The 15,555-nt window shown below is 44.5% G+C and overlaps 1 protein-coding gene across 1 annotated transcript in view; it reads left to right on the forward strand.

Annotated features, from left to right (window-relative positions):
• LOC129693993 (adhesion G protein-coupled receptor E2-like) overlaps nt 1–15,555 on the forward strand; it is a gene marked incomplete at its 5' end in the record, with an annotated part of 90,132 nt that overhangs the window by 43,787 nt on the left and 30,790 nt on the right. The window contains 4 exon segments of the mRNA XM_055630716.1: nt 2,481–2,495; nt 2,498–2,651; nt 5,672–5,852; nt 13,758–13,990. Of these exon segments, the coding sequence (XP_055486691.1) occupies nt 2,481–2,495; nt 2,498–2,651; nt 5,672–5,852; nt 13,758–13,990 (583 nt within the window).

Raw genomic sequence — 15,555 nt, forward strand, 5'->3', positions numbered from 1 at the left:
CCCACATCCCAAAGAAGTACTGCTTTGTTGGTTCATTGGACGGTAAATTATCCCCAGTGTGTAGTCAATGGATGTGCAAGTGGGATAACATAGACCTAGTGTGGACCTAGTGTGATCGATGGTTGGCGAGGACTCGATGGGCCAAAGGTCCTGTTTCCATGCGGTATCTTTCAATCAATTTGATCAAACACTGCGGAAGCACCTTCAACAGGGCTGCATAGTTTACGATAGTGCCACCACCACCATGAACCAACAGGGATGGTCTCTAGACAATGCCTGGGAATTACATAATGATTCTGGGCTGGTGCAGGTAAGTGTCTCTGAGGTAAAGGACAGTATTATTGAATGGTGGAGTAGACATGTGGGTTAAATGACCTACTCCTGCCTCTGTTTCTGTGTCTTCCAATTTGGTGTAATTCTGGTGTAATAGATTCACATGGTAAGGGGCAATGAAAAACAACATCATAAAGATCGTCACCAGTCCTGAGAGATTGTTGTTGCAAAATTCTAGCCCAATCCTGAATCCCGAGAGCATATTCATCCAGTTCCAGGTTTTGAAGCCAGTTCAATCCCAGACATTGAGGAGAGCAGATAAAATGCATTCCAGGTGATCTAGAGTAAATCCACCCCCAAGTATTGAGCAGGTTCCATCAGCTCAGCACTGGATTATGATCGGGGTAAATGCCACATGTATATTGAATGGAAAGATTTGGACAGGTTATTCCATTTGCTGGCTTGCCAACTATAAACGTTTGCTTCATCTGTTCCGACTCCCATCATCCTCCAGTCATAGCTCTGGCTCCCCACACTGTTTCATCACATGAGCTGCCACATCCATCCATCCCCACGCTGCTGCCCCATGTCACGTGATACACCCAGAATCCATCGGAAGGAAGGCAAGGCCACAAATCAATCATCAGCCTGAACTCACCTCTGATCACATTTAACTGGCAAACAAATACATTTCTCCAAAGTAGAAAAGAAACGGATCCACCTGAAGGATTTTATTCCCAATTGCTGACATTGACCAGGAAATTAATCTTTGTGTCTCTGCTCCTGAATCCAATCCAATCCAATCCAACTTTATTTGTTAAGCACTTTAAAACAGCCAACGTTGACCAAAGTGCTGTACAGAAGAATAAACAAGACATCATAAACAGACACCATGACAGCTCACATGAGGCGCAAAAATTATATATGAAATACAACAACAAATTAAAAGACATAAAACACGAGTAAAAATAATAGCCACGGAATAAAAACAATCAAAAAATAAGAAATTAAATCAAGTAAATAAATAAAGTCGACATCTTACTGGGTATCAAAGGCCACGGAGAAGAGATGGGTTTTAAGAAGTGATTTAAAAACAGACAGAGAAGACGCCTGTTTAATGTGGAGAGGAAGATTGTTCCATAATTTGGGTGCCGACACAGCAAAGGCACGGTCCCCTCTGAGCTTCAGCTTAGTTTTAGGCCCACTCAGGAGCAGCTGATTATCTGACCTGAGAGAGCGGGCAGGTGTATAAGGGTGTAGAAGCTCAGATAGGTAGGGCGGGGCAAGACCATTCAGGGATTTAAAAGCAAATAAAATAATTTTAAAATGGATCCTAAACTGAATAGGCAACCAGTGAAGTGAGGCTAAAATGTGCAAAATGTGTGCCAGTTAAAAGATGTACAGCTGCATTCTGTACCATCTGGAGACGGGCGATGGAGGACCCACTAACCCCCACATACAGAGCATTGCAGCAATCCAGCCGAGTGGTAACAAAGGCGTGGATTACCGTCTCAAAGTGCTGCCTTGACAGAATTGGCTTTAGTTTGGCCAGCTGCCTCAAATGGAAAAAGCTTGATTTAACAACAGCCTTGATCTGACTGTCAAATTTAAGCTCAGGGTCCACTTTAACCCCTAGGTTTGTGATGCTTGGTCTGATATACTGAATCACACTTGATGTCTGCACGTTGCCATGGCGATGAGGGTAAGCGCTCATTGTTTAACATTTCCTTTGTACAGATAGAAACATAGAAACATAGAAACATAGAAATTAGGTGCCGGAGTAGGCCATTCGGCCCTTCGAGCCTGCACCGCCATTCAATATGATCATAGCTGATCATCCAACTCAGTATCCCGTACCTGCCTTCTCTCCATACCCTCTGATCCCCTTGGCCACAAGGGCCACATCTAAACTCCCTCTTAAATATAGCCAATGAACTGGCCTCAACTACCCTCTGTGGCAGAGAGTTCCAGAGATTCACCACTCTCTGTGTGAAAAAAGTTCTCCTCATCTCGGTTCTAAAGGATTTCCCCCTTACCCTTAAGCTGTGACCCCTTGTCCTGGACTTCCCCAACATCGGGAACAATCTTCCTGCATCTAGCCTGTCCAACCCCTTAAGAATTTTGTAAGTTTCTATAAGATCCCCTCTCAATCTCCTAAATTCTAGAGAGTATAAACCAAGTCTATCCAGTCTTTCTTCATAAGACAGATGTTGCTGCCGTTGTCCTATCTCCTACAAATATCTGGGCTCTCTTATGGAACCGAACCTTTTGGAAGGCAGCAAGAATGAAAACAAGCTGGAGCTGATCTCAGAAGTTGTGACTGCCGCAGTAACGAACACAGGCAGGAGCCACCTCCTGGAACCAGTCACTCTCACCTTGTCCTTCTGACTGGAACAAGCTGGCAGAAAATAGGTGCGGAGGAGGCCATTTGGCCCTATGAGCACTCATTGTGATCAAGGCTGATCATCCACAATCAGTAACCAGTGCTTGCCTTCTCCCCATATCCCTTGATTCCACTAGCCCGAGAGCTCTATCTAACTCTCTTTTAAATTTATCCAGTGAATTGGCCTCTACTGCCTTCTGTAGAGAAGTCCACAAATTCACAACTCTGGGTGAAAAAGCTTTTTCTCATCTCAGTTTTAAAAGGCCTCCCCATTATTCACAGACCGTGGCCCCTGGTTCTGGACTACCCCAACATTGAGAACATTTTCCTGCATCTAGCTTGTCCAGTCCTTTTATAATTTTATATGTTTCTATAAGATCCCCTTATAAATTCAAATGAATACAAGCCCAGTCTTTCAGATCTTTCCTCATATGACAGTCCCGCCATCCCGGAGATTAATCTCGTGAACCTACGCTGCATTGCCTCAATAGCAAGGATGTCCTACCTCAAATTAGGAGATCAAAACTGCACACAATACTCCAGATGTGGTCTCACCAGGACCCTGTACAACTGCAGAAGGACCAGTCTCAACTGTGTCCAGGTGAGACCACTTCTGGAGTTGAGGGGGAGTTAATTGCTTTGGGGTAGATGGGTGCCAGGAGGTGAGTCACTAAGTGGGTTATGATCACACATTCATATAGCATAAGAACAGGTCATTCAGCCCACTGCACCCTCACTGACCAGTGGCTACACATCTAGTTCAAATCCCATTCCCAGCACTTGGCCTATAACCTGCTCTACCTCGGTGTTTGAAGTCCTCATCCAAACATTTATTGAATGCTATAATTCTCATCTACTTCATCCGTTGTCCCCCCCAATGTGGGGTTCTGAACATTTGCACGATCAAGTGTAGACTCAGCGACTGTTTCACTGAACACTTGTGCTCGGCCTGCTAGATCACCTGGACTTCCCCTTCCCAACTGATCTTTCAGTCCTAGGCTTCCTCCACTGCCAGAGTGAGGCCACACACAAACTGGAGGAAATTGCAGTTTTGATATAAGCATTGAATTATCTAGTTTTATGTAAAGTACATAAACACTTCACTCCCCCTTCCCCTTCTTCAAGCCCCCCCCCCTCCTCCACTTCCTCCACTAAAGGTCCATTAACCAGCCCGCAGTTGAAAACTATGTATCCCTTTTGTTTTCAGTCCTATCTCCAGCCTACAATCAGCTGTTGCTGTCCCTGATTTTTCGCTTACCGGTTTTTCGCTACTCACCCGACTACAATCAGTCTGAAGAAGGGTCCTGATCCAAAATTGCGCACAGTTTTGGTCTCCTAATCTGAGGAAATACATTCTTGCCATAGAGGGAGTACAGAGAAGGTTCACCAGACTGATTCCTGGGATGTCAGTACTTTCATATGAAGAAAGACTGGATAGACTCGGTTTGTACTCGCTAGAATTTAGAAGATTGAGGGGGGATCTTATAGAAACTTACAAAATTCTTATGGGGTTGGACAGGCTAGATGCAGGAAGATTGTTTCCGATGTTGGAGAAGTCCAGAACAATGGGTCACAGTTTAAGGATAAGGGGGAAATCTTTTAGGACCGAGATGAGTAAAACATTTTTCACACAGAGTGTGGTGAATCTCTGGAATTCTCTGCCACAGAAGGTAGTTGAGGCCAGTTTGTTGGCTATATTTAAGAGCGAGTTAGATGTGGTCCTTGTAGCTAAAGGGATCAGGGGGTATGGAGAGAAGGCAGGTACAGGATACTGTTGGATGATCAGCCATGATCATATTGAATGGCGGTGCAGGCTCGAAGGGCCGAATGGCCTACTCCGCACCTATTTTCTATGTTTCTATGTTTCTATGTAAAACATCATGTGTGCAACTTCTCCAGAGATGCTGCCTGGCAATGCTGAGTTACTCCGACAATTTGTGTCTCTCTACTTATGAAATGCAACAGTGACTATGCTCCCACCACACTCTCAGGCAATGTGTGCCACTCTCTGAAAATGCATCCCCTCAGATCCCCTTGGTCTATGTTAACTTTTACATGAACAAAGTTCTCCATTTTTATCTATAGTAGTTTCCTGCGGCCGACCCTTGAAACATCACATCATAAATCATAATACCTCAGTGATGTTCCATTATGAGAAAAAACACACATAGTCTCTCCAGTCTTTCAGAACTGAAAATTAATCCCATGCAACCTCCTGGTGAGTCTTCTCAGCACCCACTAAAGAAACTTATATAATTGAGGTAGCGAGACTTCAAGGAATGCTTGTTCCTTCTCTCCAGAGATCCTGCCTCCATCTCTGGAGAGAAAACACTCCAGCATTTTGTGTCTACCTAGCGAGAGTTAAAGGTCTGCTTGTTCTTGTTAGAGTGAAGAGCATGGGTGGCAGAAGAAGGAAGTACCCGGAGGAGTACAGGGGATGCAGAAGTACACTCAAGGAAATGAGGAGGGCAAAAAGGGCAAAAAGGGGCAATACGATAGGTTTGGTGGAGAAGATTAAGGAGACACCAAAGACTTTCTAGAATAAATTTTAATATGATAAAAAGAGTAACTTGGGTGAGAATTGTGTGCCTCAAAGACTAAAGTAGACATCTATGTGTGGAGCTGCAAGATATGGCAGAAGTCCTCAATAAATATTTCACCTCTGTTTTTACGGTGGAGAAAAAGCAAAAGACTAGGGAACTCAGTAAAATTATGCTGTGATCTTGAGTAAAACACACGTGCTGGGTAACTCAGCAGTTCAGGCAGCATCTTTGGAGGGAACGGACAGGCCACATTTCAGGTCAGAACACTTATTCATATTTATATGAGGTGTTGTTCCACCACTTTGCATGTGGCCCTAATCTGACAATGGATGAGGTCCAGGACAGAAAGGTCAGTATGTAGAATGGGAAAGGAAGTTAATAAGGTTAGAACTGGGAGATCCACTCTTGGCGGACCGGGTGTAAGTGTGCGGCGATTCGATCATCTCATCTATACTTGGTCTAGTTGATGCTAAATATTTTTTCTCTCTCACCAGCACAATAATAAGAGTGCAAAGTGTGTCTTCTGGAAGAGTTCATCCTTCAGCTGGTCCACTCAAGGCTGCCAATTGGTCGAGTTCAACGCAACATACACAGTGTGCAACTGTACGCACCTGACAAGCTTTGCGGTGCTCATGGCCCTGGATGTAATAGAGGTACAGTCCGCACGAGCCGGGGTTGTGAGTGGGAGGTGTCTAAAATGATGGGGCCACAGTTAAGGTGAATAACTACAGACCGTTCCCCAGGGTAGAGGAGTCTAAACGTAAACGCACAGGCTTAAAAGGGGAGGGAATAGATTGAAATGAGACACGAAGGGCGACGGTGTACTTGCATAGGAGAGGTTTGGAGGAATATGGGCAAACACAGGCAAATGGGACTTGCTCAGTTAGGCATGGTCAGCATTGACGAGTTGGGCTGGAGTTCCTGTTCATCGCTGTATCTCTGAACTAAACTATAAACTACACACCAGATGTCCCAGCACAGTTCCCTGTGGAACACTATTGGTCACAGATCTCCAGCCTCTCCCCATAACCCTCTGTCTCCCATCTGTAAGCCAGTTAAACCTCTTCCTGCCTGTTCCTTTCTGTCTAGCTCCATGAACCTTTGTGATAGTGATAGAGCTATACAACATGGAAACTGGCTGTTCAGCCTACATTGTCCATGCCAACCAGCTTGGTATTTAGGGTAGTTCCATTTACCTTAAATATGGCCCACAGCACTCCTAAACCCTTCCTCTTATACCTGTTCAAAACCCTTTTGGAAGTCCTAATTGTGTCCACTTCTATTGCTTTCTCTGGCAGCTCGTTACAGATACTGACTCCCACTTGAGTGAAAAAGCTGCCTCAGAGGATCCACTTATACCTCTCCCCTCTTAACTTAAGACTATGCCCTCTAGTTTTAGTATCCTCTATCTTGGGAGAAAGACTGAGCCACTAAGGTCACCCCTCAGCCTCCGACACTCCAAAGAAAAAAGTCCCTGGCTCTCAAACCTCTCCCTATATCTCAAGCCAGCAAGTCCAGTCAACATCCTGGAGCATCTCTTCTGTGCCCTTTCCAACATAGTGACATCCTTCCGGTAGCTGCCAACCAGAACTGCATAGAGTATTCCATTTGTAATCTCACCATCGACACGTACAGCTGTATCATGATAAACCATCCATTGTACTGAATACCCTTCCCAATGAAGGCAATCGTGCCAAATGCTTTCTTCACTACCCCGTCGACCTGAACCATGGTCAAGTTTGTGGATGACACAAATATAGATGGAGGGGTAGGTAGTGTCAGCGATGCATGGATTCTGCAGAAGGTCTTGGATAGGTTGCGAGAGTGGCCAAAGAAGTGGCAGAGGGAATACAACATAGCAAATTGTGAAGTCATGAACTTTGGGAGTAGGAATATTTTGGTCGTAGACTATTTTCTAGAGGGGCAGAGGATTCAGAAAGTGGAGGTGCAGAGGGACATGGGAATGCTGGAGCAGAATTCCCTAAAGGTTAATTTGCACGTTGAATTGGTAGTAAGGAATCAAATGAAATGTTAACATTTATTTCCAGAGAACTAGAATATAAAAATAGGGATGTAATGCTGAGGCTTTAAAAGGCACTGTCAGAGCATTGTGAGCATTTTGTTTCCCTTGTCTGAGGAGCGATGAGCTGGCATTGGAGGGTTAGAGGTTTATGAGAATGATCCCGGGGATGATTGGGTTAATGTATGATGACGAGCACTGGGCGTGTACTCGCTGGAGTTTAGAAGGATTACTTTATTGTCATGTGTTCCAAGGTACAGTGAAAAGCTTGTTGCATGCTAACCAGTCAGCGGAAAGACAATACATGATTACAATAAAGCTATCTACAGTGTACACATACACAATAAAGCGAATAATGTGAATAATGTTTAGTGCTAGATAAAGTCCAGTAAAGTCCGTTCAAAGATAGTCCGAGTGTCTCCAATGAGGTAGATAGTAGATCTGGACTAGTTGTTGGTGGAATGGTTCAATTGCCTGATAACTGAACCATCCTCCCAACAACGTGTGAGCAGTCCTGAGGTATTATCTAGGATGAGGGGGTCATTGAAACATCGAATAGTGATCTGGTTTGTGTGGAGGTGGAGAAGATGTTTCCATGAGTTGGAGAGTCTATGACCAGAGAGCACAGCCTTAGAATAAAAGGATGTACCTTTACGAAGGAGATGAGGTAGAATTTCTTTTGTCAGAGGGTTGTGAATCTGTGTAATTCATTGCCGCTTTAAAGTAGAGTTTGCCACTTTAAATCTTGTAATTTTAAGGTGGAAATTGGCAAATGATTGATTAGAAAGGATGCCAGAGATCATAGGGAGAAGGCAGGAGAATAGGGTTGAGAGGGAAAACAGATCAGCCATGGTTGAACGGCAAAGTCGACAATGGGCGGAATGGCCTAATTGTGTTCCCAGAACTTGTGGATTTATGAACCTCACAGATAGCTCCCTCGGTCAGGATCGAGCCAAGGTTTCTGGCACTGTCCCTAACACCACTTGACCAGTTGTGCCACTATGTATTAGTATTCTCCACATTGATCTCACTAACCTCCACATCCTTCTCCTTGGTGAAAACAGATGCAATGTATCTCATCTATATCCTTCATGCATAAATCCACACTTGAGCCTTCAACAGTCCTACCTATTTCCATTTATCTGTTTATATGTAATATACGTATAAAAAGCCCAGGACTTTCCTTTATTCCTACTCAGCCAAACCATTTTGTTCTCCCTTTTGAAGTTTTTAATTGCCTGCTTCTTTCCTTGTGGCTTTATACTCCTCAAAGTTCCTGTCTGATTTTATCTTTCTCAACCTTACATAAGTTCCCTATTTTTTTGGACCAAATTTGCAACCTCTTTGATGATCCATCCTATGTCTCCTCCTCACTGGAACATGTGGTCCTGAACTCTGGTCAGCTGGTCTTTAAACCACTTCCACATGTCAGATGTGGACTTAAACAATAACCGATACTCTCAATATACTCTCCCTAGCAGATGCCTAATAATGCTGCATGCACCTAACCCCACTTAGTACCACAAGGTCCAGACTTATTCTTATTCATAACTATCTGAATACCTTTGCAGTTATGATCACTGTTCCCAAAATGCTCTTTCACTGAAACACCAGTGACCTTACTTTAGACTTTAAAGATACAGCAGGAAAATAGGCCCTTCGGCCCACTGTCAGCGATCACCTCGTACACTAGCACTATCCTGTATACTAGATACAATTTACACTATACAAAGCCAATTAACTTACACGCCTGTACATTGGAGTGTGCGAGGAAACTGCACCCAGGGAAAACCTCTGCAGTCACAGGGAGAAGGTACAAATTCCATACAGACAACTCCCGTAGTCAGGATTGAACCTGGATCTCTGGCGCTGTACGGCAGCAACTCAATTACTGAGAGACTGTGCTGCCCCTTAATATGTTAATTTAATAACCCAGCCAAGCTTGTTTCCCAACACGAGGCAACCTGGAACCCCCTTGTGTTGGACTATCAACATACTCTTGGATACACCTGTAAATTCTACCTCATCTGAAGCTTTTGAACAATTCCCAGTCAATATTGGGGAAGATAAAATCACCCACAACACCAACTTGTTGCTTTTGCATCCTTCTGTAAACTGTCTATGCATCTGTTCCTCAATCTCCCGCTGTCAGAGTAATTGCACTTTTCTCATTAGAAAATCTAACTCTCTTTTGAAAACCACTAGTGAATTAGCTGCCACTGCCTTCTGTTGCAGAGAATTCCACTATCAGCCAACCACAAAAAGCCCAGTTTATTGCCACTCTTTGTCTTCTGACATCCATCATCATCATCATCATCATTGAAAACATTAGTGACGCAGTGGTGCTGGTTTCCGACGGGCACGGTGATGGATGCACCACACATCTCTGTCCTCCATGCAGCTGGCAAGCTCCTCATTTGTCTCTACACATGTGTCTTCCATCAACGTCTTCAGCATCGTTGTGATTGGCCGTCCCAGGTCATGTCTTTCATGGGTGGGTTCCCACAACACAACCTTGTTGCTGCCATTTCTGGGTGACGGTGGCAGTGACCAGCGAACTTCATCCTCCTCATTCTGATCTTCTCGGTCAGAGGTGGAATCTCCCCATAGTTTAAAAACATCCCACTTGGCTGATGTCCCTTTCCTTAACCTGCTCCAGTTAACTTGAGCGAGACCTTCTCTTATACCTTCAAATTGGCCTTACCCCAGTTGAGCATTTTAACATGTGGACCCTCTCCGTCCCTATCCATAACTTTCTTAAACCTAATCGAACTGTGGTCATTGGTCCAAAAAGGCTCCTCCAGACACACTTCATTAACTTGCCGTTCCCAATTTCCCAATACTAGATCCAGCATTGCCCTCTCACGTGTAGGGGCCTCCACATACTGCTTAAGAAAACTCCTGAGGAATTGCACCCTATCTGAACCCTTAACTTGCAGTCAGAAACAGGTGAATTGATCATGGGGAACAAGGACATGGCACACCAATTGAATAACTACTTTAGTTCCGTCTTCATTAAGGAAGACATAAATAATCTGCCGGAAATAGCAGGGGACAGCGGGTCAAATGAGATGGAGGAACTCAGTGAAATCCAAGTTAGCCGGGAAGTGGTGTTAGGTAAATTGAATGGGTTAAAGGCCGATAAATCCACAGGGCCGGATAGGCTGCATCCCAGAGTACTTAAGGAAGTAGCCCAGAAATAGTGGATGCATTAGTGATAATTTTTCAAAACTCTTTAGATTCTGTAGTAGTTCCTGAGGATTGGAGGGTAGCAAACGTAACCACACTTTTTAAAAAGGGAGGGAGAGAGAAAACGGGGAATTACGGACCAGTTAGTCTAACATCGGTAGTGGGGAACCTGCTAGAGTCAGTTATTAAAGATGAGATAGCAGCACATTTGGAGAGTGTTGAAATCATTGGACAAAGTCAGCATGGATTTACGAAAGATAAATCATGTCTAACGAATCATATAGAATTTTTCGAGGATAGAATGAGTAGAGTGGATAAGGGAGAACCAGTGGATATGTTATATCTGGACTTTCAGAAGGCTTTTGACAAGGTCCCACATAAGAGATTAGTATACAAACTTAAAGCACACAGTATTGGGGGTTCAGTATTGATGTGGATAGAGAACTGGCTAGTAAACAGGAAGCAAAGGGTAGGAGTAAACGGGTCCTTTTCAGATTGGCAGGGAGTGACTAGTGGCAAAGCTCAGTGCTGGGACCCCAGCTATTTACAATATATATTAATGGTTTGGACGAGGGAATTTGAATGCAACATCTCCAAGTTTGCGGATGACACGAAGCTGGGGGGCAGTGTTAGCTGTGAGAAGGATGCTAGGAGGCTGCAAGGTGACTTGGATAGGTTGGGTGTGTGGGAAAATGCATGGCAGATGCAGTATAATGTGGATAAATGTGAGCTCATCCACTTTTGTGGCAAAAACAGGAAAGTAGACTATTATCTAAATGGTGGCCGACTAGGAAAAGGGGAGATGCAGTGAGACCTGGGTGTCATGGTACACCAGTCATTGAAAGTAGGCATGCAGGTGCAGCAGGCAGTGAAAAAAGCAAATGGTATGTTAGCATTTATAGCAAAAGGATTTGAGTATAGGAGCAGGGAGGTTCTACTGCAGTTGTACAGGGTATTGGTGAGACCACACCTGGAGTATTGTGTACAGTTTTCGGTTTCCAAATCTGAGGAAAGACATTCTTGCCTTAGAGGTACTGAGAAGGTTCACCAGACTGATTCCTGGGATGTCAGGAATTTCATATGAAGAAAGACTGGATAGACTCAGCTTGTACTTGCTAGAATTTTGAAGATTGAGGGGGGATCTTATAGAAACTTACAAAATTCTTAGGGGGTTGGACAGGCTAGATGCAGGAAGATTGTTCCTGATGTTGGGGAAGTCCAGGACAAGGGGTCGCAGTTTAAGGATAAAGAGGAAATCCTATTGGACCGAGATGAGAAAAACACTTTTAACGCAGAGAGTGGCGAGTCACTGGAACTCTCTGCCACAGAAGGTAGTTGAGGCCGGTTCATTGACTATATTTAAGAGGGAGTTAGATGTGGCCCTTGGTGCAAAAGGGATCAGAGGGTATGGAGAGAAGGCAGGCACAGGATACTTAGTTGGATTATCAGCCAGGATCATATTGAATGGCGGTGCAGGCTCGAAGGGCCGAATGGCCTACTCCTGCACCTATTTTCTATGTCTCTATGTTTCACGCTATGATTTTCCCAGTCTCTATTGGGAAAGTTGAAATCCCCTCCAACAACAATCTTAATTCACCAGCAATCTGCAATCTCCCGGCACATTTGTTCTTCTAATTCTTGTTGACTATTCGGGGTCTGTAGTACACCCCCAACAAGGTGATCATCCCTTTCTTGTTCCTCAGCTCCACCCGTATAGCCTCACAACATGTACCGTCAATAATGACACCTCTCAACACAGCCGTGACATCTTCCTTAACCAACAATGCAATCCCCTCTCCTCTTTTCTCCTCACCCCTGTCTCTCCTGAAGCTCCTGTACCCTGGAACATTGAGCTGCGAGCCCTGCCCCTCCCTTAACCAGGTTTCAGTCATGGCTACAATGTCCCAGTCACTCGTACCTATCCATGCCCTAATCTCATCTGTCTTACCCGGCAGGACCCTTGCAGTAAGATAGTGTAGTTTAAGCCAACCTTCCTTCCTCGCTCTCCTACCTATTCTGCCCACTAACCTTTCCCACACCATCCTCCATACCAACTTCTAGCCTCTCAATGTCATGTCCTGCACGAGATCCCACCCACCTGCCAATCGAGGTTAAACCCTCCCGTGTAGCATTAGCAAACCTTCCCGCTGGGATGTTGGTTACGTTTAGTTGCAACCCGTCCCCCTTTTTGCAACCCTGCCCCGGAAGAAATCCCAATTATCCAGAATCCCTGCCCCCTGCACCAACTCCTCAGCCACACATTCATTTCCCCTGTCTTATTATTCTTACCTTAACTAGCACGAGGTACTGGAGGCAATCCTGAGATCACTATCCTGCAGGTCCTGCTTTTCAGTCTTCTACCGTATTCCATAAATTCTTGTTGCAGAACCTTCTTCCTCTTCCGATGTATATAATTTGTGCCAACATGCACAACGACATCCGGCTGCTTCCCCTCACTCTTGAGGATGTGGTGCAGCTGCTCAGGGACGTCCTGTCCTAGTACCAGGGAGGTAACACACCATCCTGGTGTCTCTCCTGCTGCAGAGTCCAAACATAATTCAGCATCTTATTTCATCTGCGTCACGGTGGTGCAGCGGTAGAGTTGCTGCCCTACAGTGCTTGCAACACCAGAGGACACAGGTTCGATCCTGACTATGGTGCATTCTGTTCGGGGTTTGTACATTCTCCCTGTGACCACGTGGGTTTTCTCCGAGTTTCGGTTTCCTCCCACACTACAAAGCCGTACAGGTTTGCAAGTTAATTGTCTTGGGTTTGTATACTTGGTATAAGTGTAAATTGGCGCTAGTATGTGTAGGATAGTATTAATGTGCGGGGATCGCTGGTCGGCACAGACTCGGTGGGCTGAAGTGCCTGTTTCCATGCTGTATCTCTAAACAAAACTAAAATCTATTACAAACATGACTGCGTCCTTGCCCCCAGGTCATTAATATAAATTCCAACTAGCCTAATCCAAAGCACTGACCTGAATGCACCCTCATTGCAGACTTACAGCCTGGAAAAGATTAATTCATTCTTAGGTACATAAAAAAGCTGGAGAAACTCAGCGGGTGAAGCAGCATCTATGGAGCAAAGGAAAAATTCTTATTTCTGTTGGCTTGGCTATATTTCAGGTATGGTTTCAATGATGACATTTGTATGAATGGAATTAATGAAAATAGCATTTAGTGCAGAAACAGGTTCTGCTGCCACAAAGTCAGTGCCGATCGTGATTCCAATTTAAACCACACATTCCCCACATGTGGTCTGTAACCAGCCAACCCCGCTGTTCATGTGTCTGTATGAATGCCTCAAACATTGCTCTCATTTACAATGGCTCTTTTCTCCTCAGGGGAATGATGCTCACAATCTACATCTGATCACTCTGGTCGGCGTTATTGTCTCTCAGGTTTGCCTTGCGCTGTCAGTCCTCACCTTCACCCTGTGTCGGGCCCTTAAAAGTATCAGGACCACCATCCACACTCACCTGTGCATCAGCCTATTTTTGGCAGAACTGCTGTTCATCTTTGGAATTGACAAGAACGAATATCAGGTAGGTGAAGATAATGGTGTCCACTACTCCCAGTGATCACACTCAGGAACAGGCCTTGGTGCACGACACCAAGATGGGCAGTGAGCCACATCACTGTTCATTACTGCACTCAACACATGCTACTGTTTGGCCCCAACAGTGTAATGGCCCAGTGTATAATCCAGTGCATCATCCAGCGTACAACCCAATGTACCAATCCATTAGTGTGTAAGAAGGAACTGCAGATGCTGGTTTCAACTGAAGATAGACACAAAAAGCTGGAGTAACTGAGCGGGACAGGCAGCATATCTGGAGAGAAGGAATAGGTAACATTTCAGGTTGAGACCAGTCTGAAGATGTTTATATGAACAATTTGTATGAGAATATGCAAGGCATGATTAGTAAGTTTGAAGATGCCATTAAAATATCATAGATGGTAAATAAGGTTGTCAATAGTCAGCCGGGTAAGTGTACCAAGGAATGATTAATGGAGTTTAATAGTAAGATTAAACGAGTACTTACCAGTATGAAGTTTGATCTGTATTTTATGAGGAGTTACGGTGAGGTATTACGTGAAGATCCCAGCCCAGTGCGCAGGTGCGGCATACTTCGAAGCAGCGGTGTGAAATCACAGGATAGACACAATATTTGAAGTAAGATAGTAAAGATCATGAGACATCAGTTTATTAGTTTGATCTATATATTGAGGGTGGGAGCGGAGGGCACGTAATACCTCACCGTAACTCCTCATAAAATACAGATCAAACTTCATACTGGTAAGTACTCGTTTAATCTTACTATTTTACTTCGGAGTCACGTGAGTGATTCCGTGAAGACTTCAAAGGTCTGTGATTTCAAACCGTGTAACAGTTTTTATTTCACTCACTGCCGAAGTTTTTGAGGGAGGAAGTGTTATCGTAATCAACCAGTGGATCTGCTTTCACAAGAAACAGAAAGGTATTTGTTAACAATAACAACATAAAGAGCTCCCCTGAGCTTAAATTAATATTGCAGTTTGTAATATTCTTTCTGCAATTAAATCAGGTTTATCAACGGTTTACAATAAAAAATGTTCTGAACGTCGTTCCCTTGACCATTCTGCCGTATTGAGAATGTGGTCAACCGGGATGTCCATTCGTTCAGCCGCTGATATCAATGCTGCCCTAGTGGAATGGAATTAAAATGTATTATTATCTATTCCGGCAGCTTTCAGTACCTGTTTGAGCCACCTTGGAGTGGTTTGGCTCGTACCCCGTCTTGGGGTTTCTGTGGTTGACCCATAGGCTTTCCTCTCCCTCTAAGATTGTGGGTTGTGTCTATATATTGTAGTAGATGGGTCACCACACTCAACCTGGACTCTGGTGGGTAGGCCCGGAATCCCACCAGTGAATTGGGCGTTCCTGGTCCATATAACCATATAACGATTACAGCACGGAAAACACAGGCCATCTCGACCCTACTAGTCCGTGCCGAACTCATAATCTCGCCTAGTCCCATATACCTGCGAGTTAGGTTTTTACCAGACCTAGAATATGAACGTGATGCGTCTGGGGTAATCACCATGTTATCCAGTCTAGTTTTATGGAGTGACTGGACTCTGTGAGCGTATACGAGAGCC

This window comes from Leucoraja erinacea, unplaced genomic scaffold (assembly GCF_028641065.1).
Source record: "Leucoraja erinacea ecotype New England unplaced genomic scaffold, Leri_hhj_1 Leri_519S, whole genome shotgun sequence".
In the NCBI taxonomy this organism is placed as follows: Eukaryota; Metazoa; Chordata; class Chondrichthyes; order Rajiformes; family Rajidae; genus Leucoraja; species Leucoraja erinaceus.